An 18,465-nucleotide genomic window follows, 5' to 3' on the forward strand; every position below is an offset into this window, starting at 1 on the left:
AATATGTGTATGAAATGGTAAAATATCGTGTGAATTATAGAGGACTTGTGCCTGGGAACATAATGACTAATACATGTAGTTTGTTTCCACATTTTTTCTGCAATGTGAATATCTGGCATATGATGAAATTCCCATAGTTACAATGAATTTTTCTTTCAATTTGTATGTATCAAGTACCGGTAAGTTAGTCATATTGTACTTTTATACGAAAAGTATCTAGTTCATAAAAATATTATATACAGATAGGTATTAGTAAGTTTTGTCATTGCAAGTGACATTTTATTGTCATGTTTTGTGCGATCTTGAGACATGGAAATTATTCATATCATTTACTAGAGAAGAGATTGGGAAAATATATAATAAAAATTGTAAATTGTATCTCTATATGTTCACCTGCATCCTGTAAGCTCTGCACACACACACACACACACCCCTCTCTCTCAGGAAAATTTGAGCCTGGAGGCTGCTGTAGATCTTTTTTATATAGGAATCACTCTGTCCGTCCGTCCGTCCGTCTGTCTGTCTGTGCAGATTCATGTCCGGGCCATAACTTCTTTGTTATTTGACATAGGCATACCATATTTGACACACAGGTGGATCACCATGAGACGATGTGTCGAGTACCTTCATGACCTCTATATGACCTTGACCTTTGACCTCAAGGTCAAAATTAAAGGTTTTTTTTTTTACAATAGATTCGTGTCCGGGCCATAACTTCTTTGTTCTTTGACATATGCATACCATATTTGACACATGAGTGTATTACCATGAGACGATGTGTGTCGGGTACCTTCATGACCTCCATATGACCTTGACCTCAAGGTCAAAATTAAAGTTGTTTTTTTTTTTACAATGGATTCGTGTCCGGGCCATGAATTCTTTTTTCTTTGACCTAGGCATACCATATTTGACACATGAGTGTATCACCATCAGATATTGTGTCGGGTACCTTCATGACCTCCATATGACCTTGAACTTTGACCTCAATGTCAAAATTTATTATAGGGTTTTGACATAGTCATACCATAAGACATGGATGTATCACCATGAGACTATGTGTCATGTACATTCATGACCTCTTTATGACCTTGACCTTTAATCTCAAGGTCAAAATTATAGGTTTATACCATGGATTTGTGTTCGGACTATATCTTCCATTTTCTTCTACAAAGGCATACCATTGCTCACAGTACCTCTTGTTGAATCAATATTTATACATACTCTTCACATTTTCATCTTTTTAGCTCACCTGAGTAAACTCAGGTGACTTATTCCATTTGGTCAATGTCTGTCATTGTGTGTTAAGAATAGAACATTTAAACTTCTTGATAACTACCAGTCCAATTCTTTTCAAATTTGGTATGAAGCTTTTTTGGCCCAAGGGAGACATTCATTGTAAATTTCAGGACTCCTGCATCCCTGTGGTATAGGGGGCAGGGCAAAACATTTCAAAAATTGACAAATTTTCAAAAATCTTCTCTAGTCTATACAACTGCATATGTGTAAGAAAAACTACATGTTAACGCATAGTTATACAGATCAGGAAAGCCTCTACCAAAATTTCATGATCCTTGATGTAGATGTGCTGACTCCAATGCGGAGCCAAAATTGGTATATACACTGTTTATATGTAAAGAAAAACTAAATGCATAATGTTGTAGAGCAGGAAGGCCTCTACCAAAATTATAAATTTTATAATCCCAGGGGTAGGGGTTCTGAGCCCAGGACGGGGCTAAACTTAACATACTGTGGAATCATTAAAATTCGTGGTGGCTCAATATTCGTGGAATTCGTGGGTACCCCTCATCCACGAATTTACATCCTCAACGAATAAAGAATCATAACTACATTTCAGAGTTATCTTTCTTACAAATATATAAATCCATGAAATTACATCCCCACGAACCCGTAAAAATTCAGCAATCCACGAAAATTGGCCCCCACGAATTTAAATGATTCTACAGTATATTGTTCATGTGTAAAACATTCAAATAACATCTTCTTTAGTGCTCCTGTGGAGATCCGGGTTAAAATAGGTCTTCAATACCTCCTTGCTTGTCGTAAGAGACGACTAAATGGGGCGGTCCTTCGGATGAGACCGCAAAAACCGAGGTCCCGTGTCACAGCAGGTGTGGCACGATAAAGTCCCCTCCCTGCTCAATGGCCATAATCGCTGAGCATAGGCCTAAATTTTACAGCCCTTCACCGGCAGTGGTGACATCTCCATATGAGTGAAATATTCTTGAGAGGGACGTTAAACAACAATCAATCAATCAATCTTGAGTGTTATTGATAATAAATTGAAATTACATGTAAATGGATATTTAGAAAAAGCAGTAAATTGTAAATTTTATGGTCCCAAGGGTAGGAGTTTAGTATCACTCAGGGTGGGTCCAAAATAGACAGTGTTAACAATTGAACATTTTTTACTTCTTCTTGATAACTATCATTCCAGTTGTTTTCAAATCTGGTATGGAGGATCTTTGGGACATGGGGGACAAAAATGGTACATTTCAGGATTCCTGCACCCCTGGGGCCTCTAACAAAATGTAGATGCCATGGTCCCTGGGTAAAGGTTTTGACTCCAGGGTTGTGCCGAACTTGGTATATAGTGTTTATGTGTAAAAGATTTGAATGACATCTTCTTTATTTCTGTTGCTATTAAATTGAAAGTCAATGGATATTTAGAAGGAGCAGATTGCCCTTTACCAAAATGACCCCAGGTGTGGGGGTTTTAGTTCCAGGTGGAGCCAAAATGGTCAAAGTGATTATTGTGTTTATTCTTTAATTTTGCTGATTCTATATACAAACTAAATGCATATTTAGGAAAAGCAGAAATGAATGAACCAAAATTATGAATTGCACAACTCCGGGGTTCTGATTCTAGGGCGGGTCCAAAATAGTCATATATACAAAGTAACATATATTATGTAAAATCTTTCATCAGTATGGGTACTTCAGGGACTTTTGTGTTTTAAGAACACATCATGTTTTACACTACTGCTGAATATCAGAATTTAGCTTAGATGCACGGAACAGGAGAATTAGTGTCAATTTTTAGTCCCCTACCGACGAAGTCGAAGGGGACTTTTGGTTTACGCTCCGTCTGTCCTTCCGCCCATCAGTCCAGTTTTCTGCTCTTTTTTATCTGTTCTTGCAGATATTTATTTCATATTTGCTACGTTGCTCTGCCATAACAAGTTACAGATCAAGTTTGAATTTCATCTTTGTTTGTTGATTTTTCACTTAGTTATGGCCCTTAGACTTAGAAAGATAGCATGAATTACCAGTTTTCAAGACTCTTTAGCTCACCTGAGCTGAAGGCTCAAGTGAGCTTTTCTGATCAAAATTTGTCCGTTGTCTGTTGGCGTCGTTGTAAACTTTTCACAATTTCATCTTCTTCTCCAGAACAACTGGGCCAATTATAACCAAAGTTGGACAAAAGCATCCTTGGGTAAATGGCTTTCAAGTTTGTTCAAATAAAGGGCCATGCCCTCTTAAAAGGGGAAATAATCACAAAAATAGGATGGGGTCATTTAAAAATCTTCTTCTCAAGAACTACTGGGCCAGAGGAGCTGAAATTTTTATGAAAGCTTCCTGACATAGTGCAGATTCAAGTTTGTTCAAATCATGGCCCCCGGGGATAGGTTGGGGTCACAATAGGGGATCAAAGTTTTACATAGAAATATATAGGGAAAATCTTTAAATATCTTCTTCTCAAGAACCAATAGCCAGAAGAGCTGAGATTTACATGAAAGCGTCCTGACATAGTGCAGATTCAATTTTGTACAAATCATGGCCACTGGGGGTAGTTTGGGGCCACAATAGGGAATCAAAGTTTTACATAGAAATATATAGGGAAAATCTTGAAAAATCTTCTTCTCAAGAACCAATGAGCCAGAAGAGCTGAGATTTACATGAAAGCTTCCTGACATAGTGCAGATTCAATTATGTACAAATCATGGCCGCCGGGGGTAGTTTGGGGCCACAATAGGGAATCAAAATTTTACATGCAAGGTGAAGATAACGAACAGTGATCAATCTCATAACTCCTACAAGAAATACAAAATAGACAGTTGGACAAACACGGACCCCTGGAAACACCAGAGGCGGGATCAGGTGCCCAGGAGGAGTAAGCATCCCCTGTTGACCGGTCACACCCGCCGTGAGCCCCATATCCTGATCAGGTAAACGGAGTTATCCGCAGTCAAAATCAGTGTGCCAAGAACGGCTTAATAATCGGTATGAAACACGTCAGACAGCATTTGACCCAATGCGAGGTCGTATTGACGAACTAGATCGTTATAACGACCATAGAATTTGCGAAATGCTGACTTCAATTGAGACTGTTGAAATCCCTGTACCATCAACTTGTTTGTCAGTAGCTTACCTCGATTTAAAAACTGACTATATCCAGAACAAGCTCTTGCATATCGAATTAGTTGAGATATATAGAAATATATAGGGAAAATCTTTAAAAATCTTCTTCTCAAGAACCAATGCGCCAGAAGAGCTGAGATTTACATGAAAGCTTCCTGACATAGTGCAGATTCAATTTCGTACAAATCATTGCCGCCGGGGGTAGTTTGGGAATCAAAGTTTTACATAGAAATACATGTATATAGGGAAAATCTTTAAAAATCGTCTTCTCCAGAACCAATGGGCCAGAGGAGCTGAGATTTACAAGAAAGCTTCCTGACATAGTGCAGATTCAAGTTTGTAAAAATCATGGCCTCCAGGGACAGCCTAGGTTGGGGCCACAATACGGACTAAGGTTTTACATGCAAATATATATGGAAAGTCTTCAGACATGGGCCAAGGTAACTCAGGTGAGCGATGTGGCCCTTGGGTCTCTTGTTTAGCTCACCTGAACTGAAAGCTGAAGTGAGTTTTTCTGATCGCCTGTTGTTCGTCATCTGTCCGTCTGTCTGTCCATCTGTAAACTTTTCACATTTTTGACTTATTCTCCAGAACCACTGGGTCAATTTCAACCAGACTTGGCCAAAAGCATTCTTGGGTGAAGGGCTTTCAAGTTTGTTCAAATGAAGGGCCATGTCCCCTTCAAAGGGGAGATAATCACAATAGGGTTGGGTCATTTAGAAATCTTCTTCTCAAGAACCACTGACCCAGAAGAGCTAACATTTACATGAAAGCTTCCTGACATAATGCAGATTCAAGTTTCTGAAAATCATGACCCCCGGGGGTAGAATGGGGCCACAATAGGGGATCGAAGTTTTACATATGAATATATAGGGAAAATCTTTAAAAATGTTCTTCTCAAGAACCACTGGGCTAGGAAAGTACAAAATTACGCGAAAGCTTCCTGACATAGTGCAGATTCAAGTTTCTTCAAATCATGGCCCCCGGGGTAGGATGTGGCCACAATAGGGTATCGAAGTTTTACATGAAAATACAAATTTACATGGAGTCTTCCTGACATAGTGTGGATTCAAAGTTGTTAAAATCATGACCCCGGGGTAGGAAGGGGGCATCAATAGGGGATCAAAGTTTTACATACAAAAAAATCTTAAAAAATCTTCTTTTCAAGAATCACTGGGCCAGAAAAGTTTACATTTACTTGGAGTCTTCCTGACATAGTGGATATTTAAGTTTGTTAAAATCATGGCCCCCAGGGGGTAGGATGGGGCCTATAATAGGGGATCAAAGATTTACATACAAATATATAGATTGATTGTTTTGTTGTTTTATGCCACACTCAACAATTTTTCAGTTATCTGGTGTCGCCCAGTTTTAATTGGTGAAAGAGTCAAAACCCAGATACAATTATCCTGGTAAGAGACCACCGACCTTCCAAAAGTAAACTGGGAAACTTTCTCACTTACTGGCGCGAGCGGGATTCGAAACCGCGCCGATCAGAGGTGAGAGGCTGTCTGATTTTGATCGCGATGCTCTAACCACTCAGCCACGGAGGCCCCCAACAAATAATAGAGAAAATCTTCTCAAGAACCATTTGGTCAAAGAAGTTTACAATTTCATGAAATGGCGGTAGGTTGGAGCAACAATAGGGATAAAAGTTTTTCATGCAAATATATAGGGAAAATCGTTAAAAGGTGACTCAGGTGAGTGATGTGGCCCATGGGCCTCTTGTTTTGTTGTGCTTGCAGATATTCATTTGATATTTGGTTCATTGCTTTGCCATAACAAGTTACAGATCAAGTTTGAATTTCGTCTCGGTCCGTTGATTTTTCATTAAGTTATGGCCCTTGGACTTAGAAAATTAGCATGAATTGTTAGTTTACATCCAAGTTTCTTATCTCTGTAGATAAGAGTGCTACATTCATTAAAACTTCTAGCATAGCAATACAACAATATAGCTAAATTATTCATGATCACCTTCATGTCACAGTTTATTGACTTGGTTAAAGACCTAAGCCTAATCATAAATTTCCAACCATTCCTATCCTGGTTTCCCAATTTTACCCTTTTACCATAAGCTACATAATGAACTTTGAATATTGTTGTGGTACAGTAATTTTTGCAACCGGTAGGGGACTATGTATTGCCATGCAATACTCTCAAAATGCTTGTTACACATTTATTTTGTTTTCTTGTAGGTGATGAAGCCCGGAGGAAGCTTGTTGTTTAGGGATTATGGTCTCTATAACTACGCCATGCTGAGATTTGCTCCTGGTCACAAACTTTCAGAAAACTTCTATGTTAGACAAGATGGAACTAGGGCATATTACTTTTCAACAGGTAAAATGAACAGCATTAAAAACAAACAGAATTATATCAATTCTCGTTCATGCGGTTACACAATACTAAGGTTAGAGGTGGATAAGAGAAGGTAAAAGGTTAAGGCAAGTAAATATTAATGTTTTATGATAAAACTTGTTAAGAAAGGATTATACGGATCACTCAGCTTTGTTGTGCGGTCAGTTATGTTTTCAGTCAAGAAGTGATGTAGTTAAACGCAGGTTATGATATTTTGAACGGTGTCTAGACATCCAGATGTTTGGACATCAACACGTCTTTAATTGATGTTAATTGTTTGTTGTTTTATGTCTCATTTGAGAATTTTTCACTCGACGTGTAGACACGTCACCAGCTGTAGGTGAAGTGCCACAAAGATACTCGGCTATTTCCATAACAGCGAATAAATCTCATATGTAGGTCAACACCAGCAGAGTATGTTGCTGTGTGTACACAAATGTAATTATGATGTCACAGCCATATGTTACAATATGAAACAAGAGCTTTGGGGAGGGGGGGGGGACTAAACAAATGCAGCTAAGACATCATACATAGACATATTCTAACTCTATCAATCTCCACTTGTATGTTTATATATTAGAGCATGCAAGACTTTAATGATACCAGAAAGGTTTTGAAAATCAATCGTTGCATGTGTACATGGATTAGGTTCTAGTCTTTTAACTTCCTCCACATGCGCATATTTGGCAAATAATTCCATCCATACTCGGCTATTTCCATAACAGCGAATAAATCTCATATGTAGGTCAACACCAGTAGAGTCTGTTGCTGTGTGTACACAAATGTAATTATGACGTCACAGCCATGTTGCAATATGAAATAATTAGAGCTTTGGGGAGGGGGCTAAACAAATGCAGCTAAGACATCATATATAGACATATTCTAACTCTATAAATCTCCACTTATATGTTATATATTAGAGCATATAAGACTTTAATGATACCAGAAAGGTTATGAAAATCAATCGTTGCATGTGTACATGGATTAGGTTCTAGTCTTTTAACTTCCTCCACATGCGCATATTTGGCAAATAATTCCATCGATGTGATGTAATTTTTATGTGTTGGTTGCAGTAATCGAACCTGGACCTCCTGGTTGTGAAGCCAGCACTTGATAAGACTGTCCACAATCAAAGTTCCGGATACATAGGAATCATCATATTTGTATCTGTGTGTATGTATAGTCTGTTTTCTGCCTGTCTGTCCGTTTCACTAATTTTCTCATGTACATTAGAAGTTCAGATTGTGTATCATGATTTTGACCCAAGTTAAGGTCACTAGAAATATTTGTTGGTGCCATGACTTTGTAGTGGAGAGACATTAGCTTTTGCTTGGCAAGATGGTGTTTCATGTCCCTGATCCAAGGTCATTGTCAAGTACAGTCATAGTCTGGTCCATAAGTATGTAATGCAAGGATTGTAGAAATTTGCATGGCTGTTGCATTCAGGTATTCTGTAAATTAAATATGTGCCACATAGGTTGAACCCTAAAGTGGTTTAGGATAGATCTAGTTTAATGACAATTTATGCATTGTTTAAGGACCAAAAATGAGGTTAAGGTCACAATTCATCATTCATGGAATTTAGAAAATTGGTTTTGTTAATATAATAAGCACAGTCACTAACCCATTCATTATGATATTATCTTGAAAATATTAATTTCTTTTCATAACATGAATGTTTGATGTTTTTACGACAGTCTGAATAGAGTTTAGTTTGTAGAGAAACTGTTGTAAAATATAAAAGTTTCATTTTCTGTCAGAGAAATTGCTGGAGCTGGTTGGGAGGTGTGGCTTTGATTTGACACAGAGTCAGTGTGAGTATGTGCAGAGGGACACCGTCAACAAGAAGGAGGGCCTGTGTGTTCCTCGGATATTTACCCAGGGAAGATTCATCAAACCAAATCCAACAACAAACATGGCAGCAAATAATAATGTGTGAATACTTATTGGTGAATGTTTGTCTGGTGGAAGATTGATTGATTTTGCAAGGACTCTGCTGATGACAGTAAAGTGCACTGTTAAATAAGATTGAAAGGTCATATTGCAGATTACTTCAGAACTTGGGAAGAATTATCTTTTTTACAATTTTTAGGAAAAAATATTAATCAAAACAGAACAAACATGACGACAACCTATATTGTATGAATACTTAACTAGTGAATGTCTATCTGGTGGGATCTCTATGGGGAAAAATGAATGGTTTTGAAAGGTTCCTGCTGATGACAGAAAAGTGCGCTGTTAAATAAGATAGAAAGGCCATATCACAGAATACGTCAGAACACGGGTTGTAGGAAAAAAATGTGATTAAATCCTAACTTTTACCTGTTTTGTTTAAACGTCTGTGGCAGCAAGTTTTGATGATTCGGATTCTAATCATACATTTTTTATTAGATGACAATATATTAGAATAGTGAGAAATGACATACAACAGAAAATGTGTATATTTATTGATGTTTTTTCTGTATTGTTTCTTTATGAAAGAACTGACCTTTCAGTTAGGCAAAACAAAAACCATATCTAAAATTGGGAATAAATGTCTATATTATGTTCTATGGTACAATATTTTAATGTTGGGTAGTTTTGTGTTGCATCCAGAATGTTAGATATCTGTAAATTTTGCTCCAGGTACAAAATGATACAAACAATTTTTTTCTTTCGAAGAGACTTTATATGATGTCATTCTTTTATAAAAGTGGATAATTCCTTGAATTCTTTTCCCCTTTGACTTGGAGAGTGAAATATTTTCCACATTTCAAAAAAAGTACAAAACAATAGTCATCATGGTAAATTTGTTTATTCTTCATCTGTTTACCTTTTTTATACCTCAAAAAATGGTTGTCAGGGAGAACAGAGTGTACTGATATTAGATTTACAACATAACATGTAAAATATTAATGCATTACAAATTTTACACTTGGAAAATATCAATTGCTGCTTCAATAAAATTACATATATGGACATTGCACCCTCAGTAAAGGTTTACAAATTAAAATAAACTTCATAATATGTTGACTTAACGTTTAAAGTGTAATATAAACTTAAAAATCATATACCATACGGAGTGAATTTTCTGAGTAGAAGCAAAATTGTAAATATCACATTGGCTGATTTTCTCAAGACAAAGAAGAGTTATCTCCCATAATATAAGAGTAAAGTTTTACAACTTCTGAAAATAATTTACAATGGCATTGATGATTTTACTGTTTTTTTTTGGGGGGGGGGGGGGTTGTCACTCTTGGTTTTCCTTTGCTATTCATCTCTGAAAAAAATAAAGAAATGCCTAATACAGGATCTCTTTGATGTGCCATTTTACATTAATTTCTGCATTATGTCACGTTTCCCAGTAGAAACAGGAGAAAGATAACTGCATGCTTCCTGCTGACATCTTATATATAGCAATGATCCAAGTCCATACCGTTTTTCGTCCTCACAATGTCTTATGCATTGTTAAATCTAGTGGTCTACCACACGCAGCACAACCTTTTTCCAAATTGTCCACTAGAATTCTAAGTTCCACAACTCGTCTCCCACTTCTCTAACAAATTATCTTCTCATGCTCTTCTTCCGATTCCTCACTCTGATGCATCAGATAGATACGTGTCTTCATTTCCTAGACATTCTTGTGAATTATCACCAGACGAACAATTTTTTCTTGATTCATCCAACTTTTCCTCGATCACCACGTTGTTATTGGCATCAACATTCACTATCTTACGTCCAAGGGATAATGCATAACCTTTCTTAGCATTCTGTAACCTTTGATGACGTTTTTTACTAATAATTTTTCCTGAATGATTCTGGCATCACAATTGTTTACATTGTTTACTGACCCCCTTTCCTGCTCTTAAAACACAGAAGAGTTCCAAACAACTATAAATGAGAAAACCAAAACCAACCAAAGTATTTTTTTGCCATGGGAACTCTTCAGTGCTAAAGGTAGAAAAATTTGTTTATATCATCTGGCCTTAATGAACAAACAAACAAATGAAATATTAACTTGAATACATGTGTATCAAGAGAAATGTGACTTTCATACATTGTGAAATCTTTGTTTTCTGGTTTTACATGTGGGATGAGTTCAGATGTTGTTTTAATGTCCCCTTAAAGATCAGCAATATCATTTCTAGAGGCGTAGGTAAGCCAATCAATAAAAGTGTGGAAACACGCTGTTACGCAAAAGTGTCGTTTATATTTTTGATATGTTCTGAATAAAATGGGTGATGATTTGTTTATATATATTTAGTATTTTACTCGGATAGCATAGTCGAATACTCGGAGGCTTTAGTCGAGTACTGGTAAGAAAAACCCGGACTGACAGGGTAAGTTATCTGAACATTTTAGTATTTTTCCATTATGAGATATTTTAAAGTATGTCCAAACAGTGGATTTTGGAGGCATGCTTACAGATCGACATTCAAACTCAAATGATTTATTTGAACACGAAGGAATTAAAACCTTTTTAGCTCACCTGAGCCAAAGGCTCAAGTGAATTTTCTGATCAAAATTTGGCCGCTGACGGCGGCGTCTTAAACTTTTCACATTTTCGACTTCTCAAGAACCGCTGGGTCAATTTCAACCAAACTTGCCACAAAACATCCTTAGGTGAAGAGCTTTCAAGTTTGGTCAAATGAAGGGCCATGTCCCTTTTGAAGGGAAGATAATCACAAAAATAGGGTGGGGTCATTTAAAAATCTTCTCAAGAACCATTGGGTCAGAAAAGCTGAAATTTACATGAAAGCTTCCTGACATAGTGCAGATTCAAGTTTGTTCAAATCATGGCCCCCGGGGGTTGGATGGGGCCACAATAGGGGATCAAAGTTTTACATATTAATATATAGGAAAACATCTTTAAAAATCTTTTCAAGAACCACTGAGCCAAAAAAGCTGAAATTTACATGAAAGCTTCCTGACATAATGCAGATTCAAGTTTGTTCAAATCATGGCCCCCGGGGATTGGATGGGGCCACAATAGGGGATCAAAGATTTACATGCAAATATATAGGGAAAATCTCAAGAACCACTGAGCCAGAAAAACTGATAGTTACATGGAAGCTTTCTGATATATTTCAGATTTGAGTTTGTTAAAATCATGGCCCCAGGGGTAGGATGGGGTCACAAGAGGGGATCAAAGTTTTGCATACAAATATATAGGGAAAATCTTTAAATATGAGCGAAGGTGACTCAGGTGAGCGATGTGGCTCTTCGGCCTCTTGTTGACTTTACCATTACATGAATTTCACCCACAAAACACTGAAGCGCTTAGAGTATATGAACATTACTTTAAAAAAAAAACTATTTTCAACAAGAGGTACTGTGAGCAATGCTCACTAAGAATACCATACCCCCGCCCCCGCTTACCCCAATCTCCAAAGGGTGTTGTTAATAGGGCATGACAAAACCTTGGGTAGTCTTTTGACCTTTTGACCCCAAATTCGATATGGAACATTTCGTCCCATGGGTAGACAATATGTATGATATGGTGACTGTAGGTGGAAAGGAAAACACTTTAGAGCCCGTAAACCATATTGCTACTTCAATGTCCAGTGCGCTTGATCTTTGACCTCAAAATCGATAGGGAACATCTTCGTCCATGGGTAGTCCATATGTATGATGTGGTGACTGTAGGTGGAAAGGATAACACTTTAGAGCCCGGAAACCTTTTCGTCTACAGACGGACGCACAAACTGATTCCAGTAGCAACTTTGTTGCGGGGTATATAACAAGTACTCGATTATGAAAAATTTAGTCGATGATCGGCCCAATTCCTTGTTTTATGATATTATATTTGTTGCTATTTTGAAGGAAAAAATGTATGTACATTGAATAATTAAATCAGTTCCCTTTTCGACATTAAAAATCCACTGCTGCACAAATTTTGATCTTTGCTTTCGGCCATAGCAGTGAGATTTCGTTATGGTGCCAACGCCTACGGGACAGAGGACCTCCGTTTTCAAAATCGCATCCAAAAGACCCGTGTCTTCACACTAATGCAAAGCGCTTGGCGAAGGAACATTTTACAACGTATCTTAAGAAGGTACTCTACATCATCGTAATGACAGTTGTGAATGGGAAAATAAAGATGGTTTTACGAGGAAATATTGTGGTAGATTTGAATTTCTAGCAATATTAACACATTTACAAATAGTTTTACAAGGTGTTATATTAAGGGGGGGGGGGGTATCCTATGTCCTGATTGAACAAATCACATTATCTCTACTATTTAGTGTCGTAAAGTCGTCTGTTTAGCGCCTTCGTTTCTTGGAGCAGTAACTTTTCCCCCTTTTGGCACCAGATTCTACTGTTGCTAGGAATCTAATCGCCCAACTGAAAGTCATAATGAATCGGTCTTTCCGGGATCTACATAAGGAGGGTCAATTGAGCTCCTTTAAGACTAAATTTACTTCATTGATCACTGCCCTATTTGCGTTGAACCCTGTAAGAAACTTTTGTGTGCTACATCACCCCGAACTGTCTTAGTGGTACATGTCAGTTTTATTGCTGGATTTTATAATGAAATCTATCACTTATTTAGCCTTGTTTTCCAAAGCTTTGCGGCAAAAGGACATTTGATTTAAGATTGATTGATTGGTTACATATTGTTTAACGCCCCTCTCGAGAATTTTTTCACTTTAGGGAGACGTCACCATTGCCGGTGAAGGGCTGTAAAATTTAGGCCTATGCTCGGCACTTACGGCCTTTAAACAGTGAGAGCTCTTTATGGTGTCACACCTGCTGTAAAACGGGACCTTTTTTTTCGGTTCCGAAATTCACCCTGTTTAGTCGCCTTCTATGACAAACAGGGGTACTGAAGACCTATTCTAACCCGAGTCCCCACGGGATCATTTAATTTAAGAAAATAGTAGTACATAAGTCATCAAACAAAAGGGCGGCAAAATTTGCTGGCAGTTTTTGTCAACTTTTCATCATTTCTAGAATCTCTGATTATTTCGTAAACTGTCGTTGTCTCGTCTTTTCACACTGATGCACTACACACTGACACACTGCACACTGACACACTGCACACTGATACACTACACACTGATGCACTACACACTGATGCACTACACACTGATGCACTACACACTGATACACTACACACTGATACACTACACACTGATACACTACACACTGATACACTACACATAGATACACTACACACTGATACACTACACACTGATACACTACACATAGATACACTACACACTGATACACTACACACTGATACACTACACACTGATACACTACACACTGATACACTACACATAGATACACTACACACTGATACACTACACACTGATACACTACACATAGATACACTACACACTGATACACTACACATAGATACACTACACACTGATACACTACACATAGATACACTACACACTGATACACTACACATAGATACACTACACACTGATACACTACACACTGATACACTACACACTGACACACTACACACTGACACACTACACACTGATACACTACACACTGATACACTACACACTGATACACTACACACTGATACACTACACACTGATGCACTACACACTGATACACTACACACTGATACCCTACACACTGATACACTACACACTGATACACTACACATGGATACACTACACACTGATACACTACACATAGATACACTACACACTGATACACTACACATAGATACACTACACACTGATACACTACACATAGATACACTACACACTGATACACTACACACTGATACACTACACACTGACACACTACACACTGACACACTACACACTGATACACTACACACTGATACACTACACACTGATACACTACACACTGATGCACTACACACTGATACACTACACACTGATACCCTACACACTGATACACTACACACTGATACACTACACATGGATACACTACACACTGATACACTACACACTGATACACTACACACTGATACACTACACACTGATACACTACACACTGATACACTACACATGGATACACTACACACTGATACACTACACACTGATACCCTACACACATAGATACACTACACACTGATACACTACACACTGATACACTACACACTGATACACTACACACTGATACACTACACACTGATACACTACACTCTGATACACTACACACTGATACACTACACACATATACACTACACACTGATGCACTACACACTGATGCACTACACACTGATACACTACACACTGATACACTACACACTGATACACTACACACTGATGCACTACACACTGATACACTACACACTGATGCACTACACACTCATACACTACACACTGATACCCTACACATGGATACACTAGACACTGATACACTAGACACTGATACACTACACACTGATACCCTACACACTGATACACTACACACTGATACACTACACACTGATACACTACACACTGATACACTACACACTGATACACTACACACTGATACACTACACACTGATACACTACACACATATACACTACACACTGATGCACTACACACTGATGCACTACACACTGATGCACTACACACTGATGCACTACACACTGATACACTACACACTGATACACTACACACTGATACCCTACACACTGATACACTACACACTGATACACTACACACTGATACCCTACACACTGATACACTACACTCTGATACACTACACACTGATACACTACACACTGATACACTACACACATATACACTACACACTGATGCACTACACACTGATGCACTACACACTGATACACTACACACTGATACACTACACACTGATACACTACACACTGATACACTACACACTGATGCACTACACACTGACGCACTACACACTGACGCACTACACACTGACACCCTACACACTGACACACTACACACTGATACACTACACACTCATACACTACACACTCATACACTACACCCTGATACACTACACCCTGATACACTACACACTGATACACTACACACTCATACACTACACACTCATACACTACACACTCATACACTACACACTCATACACTACACCCTGATACACTACACACTGATACACTACACACTGATACACTACACACTGATACACTACACACTGATACACTACACACTGATACACTACACACTGATACACTACACACTGATACACTACACATGGATACACTACACACTGATACACTACACACTGATACCCTACACACATAGATACACTACACACTGATACACTACACACTGATACACTACACACTGATACACTACACATGGATACACTACACACTGATACACTACACACTGATACACTACACACTGATACACTAGACATGGATACACTACACACTGATACACTACACACTGATACACTACACATGGATACACTACACACTGATACACTACACACTGATACACTACACACTGATACCCTACACACTGATACACTACACACTGATACACTACACACTGAGACACTACACTCTGATACCCTACACACTGATACCCTACACACTGATACACTACACACTGATACACTACACACTGATACACTACACACTGATACCCTACACACTGATACACTACACACTGAGACACTACACTCTGATACACTACACACTGATACCCTACACACTGATACACTACACACTGACACACTACACACTGACACACTACACACTGATACACTACACACTGATACACTACACACTGATACCCTACACACTGATACACTACACACTGATACACTACACACTGATACCCTAAACACTGATACCCTACACACTGATACACTACACACTGATACACTATATTTTCCTTTGACATGAAATTTGTGAATCGGTTTGACTGTAACTACTACGGTGTACAGAAATGCGTTGGTGGGAAGAGGGACTAGCACTGTCGTGTGAGAAATTCATTTTACCAAATTACCTTGAAATGATATTACATGTAGATATATAAAAGAGAAAAGGGGTGATGCATCCCAGCTTAAAAGCAGTTGAATACTAGTTTCGCTTCTTCTTCGTTTTTTTTTAAAGCAATAATGCTTGGAATGCATGTCCAATTATTTTCATTATTTACCTAACCAATCTACAGTTTTTCAATAAGAAGTCTTTACCACAATAACATGGATAGATGTAAGTTATATCGTTAAAAAAAAAAAAGTGGCACGGAGATCTTTTTAAACTTCTTAACAAACTTTTGATTATCTGTAGAAGGTCTTGTCCATTGTTTAAGAAGCTATTTAGAGGCTTCTTAACAGAAAATAATATATGCAGTGATCTTTTCTAATGCGATGTTTCTGTCCAATGTTGAGATATACCCTAGGAATCTGCGATATCTCAGTTCTGTCAACGTTTTTCGAGATCACGTGCCATTGATAATTTCATCTGACCTTTTAGCTTCACACAAATAATTACAATGAATTTTCTAAATTATTTCTCCTCCAAACTGTCAGCTAATTGAATGTGTTACATCTCCTTAACATCTTCGTGGGTGTGAATGCTTAGAGTATATATATATATATATATATATATATATATATATATATATATATATATATATAAATTGACGATCAGATGGAGTTCAATCACATAACATTTATTTCTCTACAGGCTGTTTCGTGAGGGGATGGTTTCCCCTCACTCGTCGGGAGAAAAATGACATCTAACGAAAAACATCCGCGTGGCTGAGAATATGTTACACAGAAACATACTGGATAGTTGCTAAGCATGATTACACACAGGATTGAGTAAATAGAAATTTATGGGAATGACGGCAAGTGCTGACAAGTTCTGAACGCTTATTCAATGAAGATTTTTCGGGATGACATATTATAAAGAATTTCTCTAGAATACAGAGGTTGCACTTTTTTGAAATGTTTGAGTATCATCATGCTTCAATTAAACAAGTGCGCCAGACCGGAGATACATGTAACAGGTGTAATTGCCGAAACAAAGACCAATGCCCGCTCAACGGTGAATGTCGCGCCCACGGAATTGTGTATTTAGCTAGAGTCAGAGCCGATAATGGACAAGAAGAGAGCTACGTGGGACTAGCAGACACCGAGTTCAAATTAAGATACGCCAACCACACTCATTCATTCCGTAATTCCACGAAAAAGAATACCACCGAGCTCAGCAAATTCATATGGACATTGAAAGACAAAAATATTGACTACAAAATCAAGTGGGAAATTTTAGGAAAAACATCATCATACTCAAACATTTCAAAAAAGTGCAACCTCTGTATTCTAGAGAAATTCTTTATAATATGTCATCCCGAAAAATCTTCATTGAATAAGCGTTCAGAACTTGTCAGCACTTGCCGTCATTCCCATAAATTTCTATTTACTCAATCCTGTGTGTAATCATGCTTAGCAACTATCCAGTATGTTTCTGTGTAACATATTCTCAGCCACGCGGATGTTTTTCGTTAGATGTCATTTTTCTCCCGACGAGTGAGGGGAAACCATCCCCTCACGAAACAGCCTGTAGAGAAATAAATGTTATGTGATTGAACTCCATCTGATCGTCAATTTATGTAGCTCCGTGAGGCCACGTCGAGCACTCTAGAAGATTATATCGGAGATTTATCCCAATATATATATATATATATATGTGTGTGTGTGTGTGTGTGTGTGTGTTGGTCTACCTACATTTCTGAGGTATTATATATGTTAACACACCAACAGACTGAGGTATGTGTGAAATACCGAGGTACATTTTCCGTGACCTCGGAAT

At 37.9% G+C, this 18,465-nt stretch overlaps 1 protein-coding gene across 3 annotated transcripts in view; it reads left to right on the forward strand.

Annotated features, from left to right (window-relative positions):
- The window catches only part of LOC125675046 (tRNA N(3)-methylcytidine methyltransferase METTL6-like), a 50,842-nt gene extending 39,877 nt beyond the window's left edge, over positions 1-10,965 (forward strand). The window contains exons 5-7 of one of the 3 annotated variants that reach the window (XR_008801916.1): positions 6,576-6,717; positions 7,809-7,908; positions 8,496-8,544. Coding sequence is in view for 2 of the 3 variants with exons in the window: in XM_048912523.2 (XP_048768480.2) it covers positions 6,576-6,717; positions 8,496-8,674 (321 nt within the window). In the remaining variant the exon portion in view is untranslated. Of the gene's footprint in view, positions 1-6,575; positions 6,718-7,808 lie in introns of all 3 variants that reach the window. The other 2 variants (XM_056160496.1, XM_048912523.2) reach the window with 2 other exon arrangements.
- Positions 10,966-18,465: the final 7,500 nt, after the last annotated feature.

The sequence above is a fragment of the Ostrea edulis genome, chromosome 3 (genome assembly GCF_947568905.1).
Source record: "Ostrea edulis chromosome 3, xbOstEdul1.1, whole genome shotgun sequence".
NCBI lineage: Eukaryota > Metazoa > Mollusca > Bivalvia > Ostreida > Ostreidae > Ostrea > Ostrea edulis.